The sequence below is a fragment of the Sinocyclocheilus anshuiensis genome, unplaced genomic scaffold (genome assembly GCF_001515605.1).
Source record: "Sinocyclocheilus anshuiensis isolate Anshui unplaced genomic scaffold, SAMN03320099.WGS_v1.1 scaffold969, whole genome shotgun sequence".
NCBI lineage: Eukaryota > Metazoa > Chordata > Actinopteri > Cypriniformes > Cyprinidae > Sinocyclocheilus > Sinocyclocheilus anshuiensis.
This window is the reverse complement of record NW_015557114.1, coordinates 124,576-131,973: the sequence shown is the minus strand read 5'-3', so window position 1 is coordinate 131,973 and position 7,398 is coordinate 124,576. Positions and strand designations below refer to the sequence as shown.

General features: G+C 40.3%; 1 protein-coding gene across 1 annotated transcript; it reads left to right on the top strand.

The window, feature by feature from the left end:
* The first annotated feature begins 353 nt into the window (after window positions 1–353).
* LOC107677705 (stanniocalcin-2-like) lies at window positions 354–6,274 on the top strand. The gene is made up of 4 exons (XM_016472725.1): window positions 354–592; window positions 2,809–2,951; window positions 3,236–3,447; window positions 4,569–6,274. The coding sequence occupies exons 1-4, from the start codon at window positions 454–456 to the stop codon at window positions 4,924–4,926; spliced, it is 852 nt and encodes a 283-aa protein (XP_016328211.1). The 5' UTR covers window positions 354–453; the 3' UTR covers window positions 4,927–6,274.
* The last annotated feature ends 1,124 nt before the right edge of the window (window positions 6,275–7,398 follow it).

Here is a 7,398-nt window from a genome sequence, read left to right as displayed (position 1 = left end):
CTATAAATTCATGGATTTGATATGCATTTCCTTTCAAATTTGAGTCATATCCTCTTCTGTAAAAATCCATGAGTTACAGTAGACTATTAACAGCAACACCTATAATCACAGGCTGAAGACTCGCATGCTCTTTCTTGCCCTTACAAACTGCCTAATGCCTCGTAAGCATTTGTAGAGTAAATACCCACCCACCCTTTCACATTTTACAAGCTTAGTTTATGTCAAGTAGAGACAACTTTCGCCAGACACACCCCTAAAACTTGTACGTGGTGGTCTGCGTTTCTGATTGGTCGGTGAGCACGACTGACAACACCTGCTTAACTCCTTCATCCAAATTGACACCCGGACTCTGGGAAATATATCCAGCATCCATCCCGTCTCCACTCTCACACGCTCTCAGTATCCACATCAGATCCCGGGCTGACAGCCTGTCATTATTTACCCAGTGTAGAAATGTTGATCAAATGCGCACTAGCTTTGCTGCTTCTCTCCGTCTTGGGGGAAGTGGTGGGAACGGATAACGTTGACGTTCACGAGAGTCACCCCGAGAAACCGGCCAGTCAGAAGGGACGTCTCTCCTTACAGAACACAGGTAAGAGAATGCAAGTGTTGTGAAGCTATATGATCGAAGCCCGGACTGAGTGTTGTGCGTGCGGACACGTGCGAGCCGCGCGGTCAGAGCGCGTTTTCAGCGCAAAACCGGCCAATGCACATCTTATCACGCGCGGCGCGACGTTTTCCAAAAACGCAGGAAGACGATATCTCGTAAATACGGAGCACACGTAGAGAAATCCAATATCTTCGTAAACTATTAATAGGGTAACACAAGGTAGGCAAAGGTATACGGTGACATTGCTGCAAGGTTCGCGCGTGTCTTATTTTCGAGCGCAGAGAGGATTTGTGTTTACGAACGACATCCTCGGCTGGTATTTTAGTTTTGAGTGCAGATAACTGCCATGCAAAGTGCTCGCACGATCATTATAAAGAGCATCGAATATAAACGGACGCAACTTTTGTTGCATTGTGCGGACGAGCAAGTTAAACCTGTAACGTGGAGTGATGCAGTGGCTCTACATGTTGCACTAGAGGTGGATCAAACTTAACCTTTCTCACGGCAGAAAAGCAATTTCATCCCGTGCATGCATGACAAATAAAAAACAGCAGCTCTATCAGTTCATATTGGACAACTTTTGCACGGGGGTGACCCAGAGTACGCGAGTATCGCAGAAGAGCTCAGTGGGTCACTGCTGCGTGATTGCGCGCACGATCCACACGTCCGTTCCCGCACAAACGCGGCGCGAGCGACGCGGCAGCTCACTTTACATCGGCACAGATCTACTGCAATGCATGCATACTAATATTGGGTAGTGTATTCATATACAAGCCCTTAAAAACCTCTCATTTACTGTTTTCTGTCCAGCTGAAATGTTTTAGGAAAACTCTACAAATCTTTTGGAATACCTAAACTAGAATATTTAGGTAGAAAATGTATAATTATTTTAAGTGATGTGTTTAGAAATACTATTTCACTTAGTATATTTAATTATACCACTCTGGATATTTCTGTGAAAATAATAACCACTCATCTCTGTCAGACACGTTAACAAAATAGTATGTTTTTGTCCTCATCTGAGCATAGTGTCTGATTGTCTTCCATCTCCTTTTTGTGAAGACAGACATCGTTATGTGTTTGATTGTCAGATTGGCTCACATGATGTTATGTTGGAGAAAGACAAACAATCAGTCTGTGTTTTAAATTTAATCTCTTTACAAAAGCATGAAGATTGAAGTAGCCATTGTGAGATCCCTTGAAATAACTTTTTTTTTTTTACATTTCTAGTGCAATTTGTAATGTGATAGCTGCAGAGCTTTTTACTTTTCATGAACTGTTTTGCCTCATGCTTTGGCTTTTTACTGACACAATGGGGTTTAAATTTCACAGTAAATTGTTTGCCTTGCATTAGAGTAAATGCCATGATAAATTTAGTCATTTTTGACTTATTACAGCATAGGATTTGTTCATTTTCAAATAAAAGTCAGTAAATGGCCAATATGCATAATGTTTGTATTTGCCCTCTGGTTGCAGTTGTAAAACTAAAATATTTAATTAATGTAGTTCAGTGCAGCCTTTCTCTTACTCACTTTAATAGGACATGACTTACAGACACACCACAAGCCGTTTTCTAAAGTCTGCCATTGTGGTCATGAAAAATGCAACTGAATGTCTATATCTTTGTGAGTTGATCTAATGTATCAAACATTTATCAGTGCTTCTGCAACCTCTTAATAAGGGAATAAAGTGCCCCTTTGTGTATTAGCATGTTTGAGCAATCAGAATTTCTTTTATTTTCTTTAAAGATCTAATTAAAAATCATATTCATGTTTCCATATGCTATTTGCTATTCTCTATTTCCCTGGTTATTTCCTGAAACTCAGTAGTCCTTGCTCTTCTCTACAGCAAGGTAAAAGCAATCTCGTCCTGCCCTATATACAGTTAACCTTGCTTTTCCACATCTCAGGCAGTTGCTGCAAGATGCCTCCCAGTTTGATGGACTTTAATAGCATACCTTAATTACCACAGCGCGCTCTCAGCTAAATTTGTCCCCTAAATACAGTTCTTCCATTTTCACAGGAGAAACAAAGCCGGAAAATAGGCCTCCGCATTCATGTGTAAAAGGTTGTGTCAAGTATATATTTCAAAAGCAGCTTTTTCTTATTTAAAAATAGACCTGTTGTAGAGATGGCTTTGGAAAATGTCTGCTGTGTTGCAAACTCTTTATTTAGCTTTTGTCGTTCTACTCTCTGCAGCTGAGATCCAGCACTGTCTCGTGAGCGCAGGAGACGTGGGCTGCGGCGTCTTCGAGTGTTTCGAGAACAACTCCTGCGAAATCCGGGGCCTTCAGGAAATCTGCATGACCTTCCTGCACAATGCTGGCAAGTTTGACTCGCAGGTAAGCACACGGTTGCCCCAGTCTCCCACGGGGTTCATGTCCCTCAGACGCAGCCAGAGGATGACCCTGCGACCGGACCGGCCAGCTGGCACCGCCTCCAGCCTGGCTCGTGTTTCACAAGGTGCAGGTGGATTTGAAGCAGAGGGTTTCAAGCTTGTAACGCAGTCTCAAGATGTGTGTCTGTAGCAAAAACAGTTCTACTATTAGTCCATATTATCCCAGCAGAGAAAGAAAGGCTGTTTATGACTGCGCATCTGATAAGACTCTGTCTTAAATACTCACAGGGCAAGTCCTTCATCAAGGATGCACTGAAGTGCATGGCTCACGGCTTAAGGCACAAGTTCAGCTGCATCAGCCGAAAATGCCTGGCCATAAAGGAGATGGTCTTCCAGCTTCAGCGGGAATGCTACATGAAACACAACCTCTGCTCAGCTGCTAAAGACAACATCAATGTCATGGTGGAAATGATACATTTCCAAAACTTATTTCCCAAAGGGTAGGTTTCACACTCGGCGTATCAGCTTTCCCTGCTCTTGTTTGCATGTACTCATACTATATGGTTTCCTGTTTGTGTGCCTTGGTATTGTTTGAGGTTTTGCGAATAGGCCTTTTACGATCATGAATTATGTGCTGACGATTGTCATACAAATAATGGAGATGTTCATGTCGCTTATAATGTAAGCCTAATCATACTTTTTTAATATCTTGCTTGGAATTGTATAATTGCATAGGCCCATATGATTTATATTTATGCTTTGAAAATGTATATTTATGTAATTAATTGTAATAATATAATATAATGCGGTCTGATCAAGCCCACAAGCCTTCATTTCATTTAAAGGCTATATTTGTGTACTTTAAAAGTGTTTTTATTATTTATTTACTACCCTGGAAAAGATGACACGATATTGCCAATTTGATAAGTACTTAAAGAGATAGTCCACCAAAAAATGAAAAATCCATGTCGTTCCAAACCTTTATAACTTCCTTTCTCCTGTGGAACACATAAGAAGATATTCTGAAGAATGGTGGTCATCAAAACAGTTTCGGTTCCCATTGACTTTCATTTTATGGTCAAAAAATATAATGGAAGTCAATGGGAACCAAAACTGATTGGGAAAATATCCCTTTAAATTTCCTTTATTTGGAGTTATTAATTATTCATTATCTCATATAATTGTGGTTAGATCAAATAACCACGATCAGACAATTAACCAATAATCACGTCACACCTGGTTTCAAGTTTGTTTGTTTATTAAATAAATGCAGTTGATGACATAATATTCAAATGAATAAAGTCTGTTATTTCCCTTTAGCTGCGTGTTTCCAGGCAGTTGATGTACTTTTCCATTTTAAAATACGTGTGGAGCTATGTAAAGTTAATTTAAGTAAGTTAATTTATTTATTCACACACAGTGTTGAGTCTGAGGAGCAGCTGCGTCTCATTAAAGGTCCACACAGTCACTGTACAGTGACATAAACTGTCATTGCAGTGTCTTTTCCAGCACTGGCCTATAATGAACATATGAGGACAACAGGGAACAGAGTCAGTCAGCATTTTGAAGTAGAGCAGCAGTGCTTTAACCGTGACTGACCGCTATCATCCCGCTTTCTTAGGCCGTACGTTGAGCTGGTGAACATCTTGCTCAGTTGTGGAGAGGAGGTGAAGGAAGCTATTACGCGGAGTGTGCGTCTGCAGTGCGAGCAGAACTGGGGCGCTCTGTGCGACAGCCTGAGCATCTGTACATCCATTCCAGCTGCTCCAGCGTCAGGCGGCCTCGAGCGACGTCCGCCGCTTTCCTCCCATTCAGACGGCGAGCACCACAAGGGCGCTCGACAAGGAGAAAAGGACAAACCAGGCAAGGTCGGGTTCGGTTCCCACACGAGAAGCCGGAGCCAAGGCCCGCGCCGCGCCAGTTTAGATGCCGGCCCCGCCGAGCAGGAAAACTCAAAGATCAGCGACATTCGGAGGTGAAATAGCAGGATCACCTAAAATGACCATGACACCCCAATCCCCCACTTCACAGACTCAGCAGACCTCTTAATTCAACCCATCCACCCTCACATCTCCACAGTCATTCCAGCACTCCCAAACTGTACATTTTGCAGGGTAAATGTGGTGCAGCTTTTTTGATACTCCAGATTATAGGACAGATTGTTAATTTTGTAGTATTAAGACCAGTGCTTTTATTTTAGTTCTAATACAGCATCACTATTTTGCAAATCATATCCTCCTTAAGATTCAATAACCTTGTTTATTTATTTTATGCTTTATGCAGCGTTTGAACATAAAACATGTACATATAAATCTATGTATATCTATATTTATATAAACGCATCTAAATATAGCCTCCATATTCAGTAATACTATATGTAATATAGTGCAAATAATGCTTGCTGTTTTATTAGTTACATTATTGCACCAATTACGCATCTGACTGTAGATATGTAAGATATATTTGTTTGTTTCAGAAATGTGTGTGTAATTGTTATTTGAAATACTTGATTAAATCCAAGCTGTACAGGATTGAAGTCCAGGTCTAGCACATACGACGCTCTGTGCTTCATAGAAGGAAAACTAAGTCAAAACAACATCCAGTAACAAGCTTATTGTGCCTTGAGAATATTACATAGAGGCTTTACCCCAAAATGAACTGTGGAACCCGAGCAGATGATATCTGCCTCAAGTCTCAGTATTTGATAAAGCACCCGATAGTATATCGCTTCAGTTTAATGTGTATGCTGCATTTCTGGGCTTTGCCCAAACCGATTAGTTGAAGATAGGAACAACTTTAGCGCACAGTGTCTCATGGAAAGCAGGCCTGCCTGTGCTCTGGCCAAGTCCACAGCCAGCCGCTGGTGTTTCCAAGTAAAAAATAGCAGTTTTCTCCCAGAGCCACTGAGAAGAGCCAGAAGCTGGAATTGTAGTCGGCTGGCCTCAGACACAGGAACTGATAATAAGAAGCTCAGGGTATTACTGACAATAATATTGAAATGGGTGAATTATTGTTTACTATAGCTGCGAAAAGAATTGTTTTGGGTCCTTGCCACATGATTGGTTAATAAAATGTTCAGAGCTGATTGTTGGTTTAAGAATAAGGAACAGCCTGTACAGTTCTGCTATTCATCAGCCTAAAGACAACAGTAGTTACTTTGACCAATCATCTTCTTAATTCACTCAGGTATTCCAATGAACGTGGGCAAAATGTGATCAACTTTGGGTTTAAACCTGGAAAATGTATTTTCAGATTGTTACAAGAAAAAAATCTGTGTACAACTATTACATTGAATGATAGATTCCATATTGGTACAGATAGCATGTGTTCCAACTGTTTTAGAAAAATAAATACTAAAGCTTATTTCTTACTCAGATGTGTCTTTCTGGATAATTTTTTCACACATTTTATCACACACAACAAAAGTCATGAATTAGACATTTATTTATAATATATATTATTTTTAATATTATCATAATATAACTTTTTTTTTATTGTGGTCATTTGTAACTTTTTTTGGCTTTGGCATTATATCATCTAATTGCAGGAGTTTTCAAAAATGTTCGGTTTCAGTGACCTGGCGCTGCGTTTGCGTGTGGACGAACAGTCAAACCGCGTAGAAAAAGCTGCGGTTTTAAAAATAACCGTGTTCATGTGGATAGGGCCTTAGTTACATTGTTCCGTCGTTTTTATGAGGGAGTCAGCAGCAAATACCTTTATACACTCCGGAGCAGAAGGTGGCGGTAATGCACCTATTTACGTTGGTTGCCAGCCGCCGTGAAATACTAAAAAGTAGAAGAAGAGAAGAAACTTTTATATTGAAAGAGACTGAAACGGTTGGAAACGAGGACGTTATTTGTATTTTCAACTACACCTTATAAGACGCAGATAACAAATGCAGTGAGCAGCGCTGTCATCGGAAATCACCCTTAACAAATGAAGAATGAATGCTGTATCAGATGCAGGTAATCACGCTCGCTCACTCATAAAACTCGAAGCTACATAATACAATGAGCTTCTAATACAGTAACACAATAAGCTTTCAATGACGCAACTCAACGTTCCTTCGTTACTAGTTCAAAAAATCTTTTTCGAACGTTTTCGTTTTCGAATTGTTGACTTGAGATTTGAATCCGTGGCGGAAGGAAGTAGTTCCGCACACAGAGTAGTTTTTAAAAGACACTCCGTGGTTATTTATTTTCACACTTGTGCCGTCGAACTGTTGTATAAACGCAATAAAAACGCAAAAAAAATAAATAATAATAGTTTTTACACAGTGAGGGTGATGAGTCCACATAGACATTAATCATAGTAGAAATCAATTCAAACAGGCCTGAATTTCCAAGAATCTGGTTTCTTTAAGAGAAAAAAAGTTATAGACAGGTCCATGTTGTCTGGAGCCAGCACCGATGATGTGAAGAGCGTTCTTCTTGACTGGCACATAAAGCTGT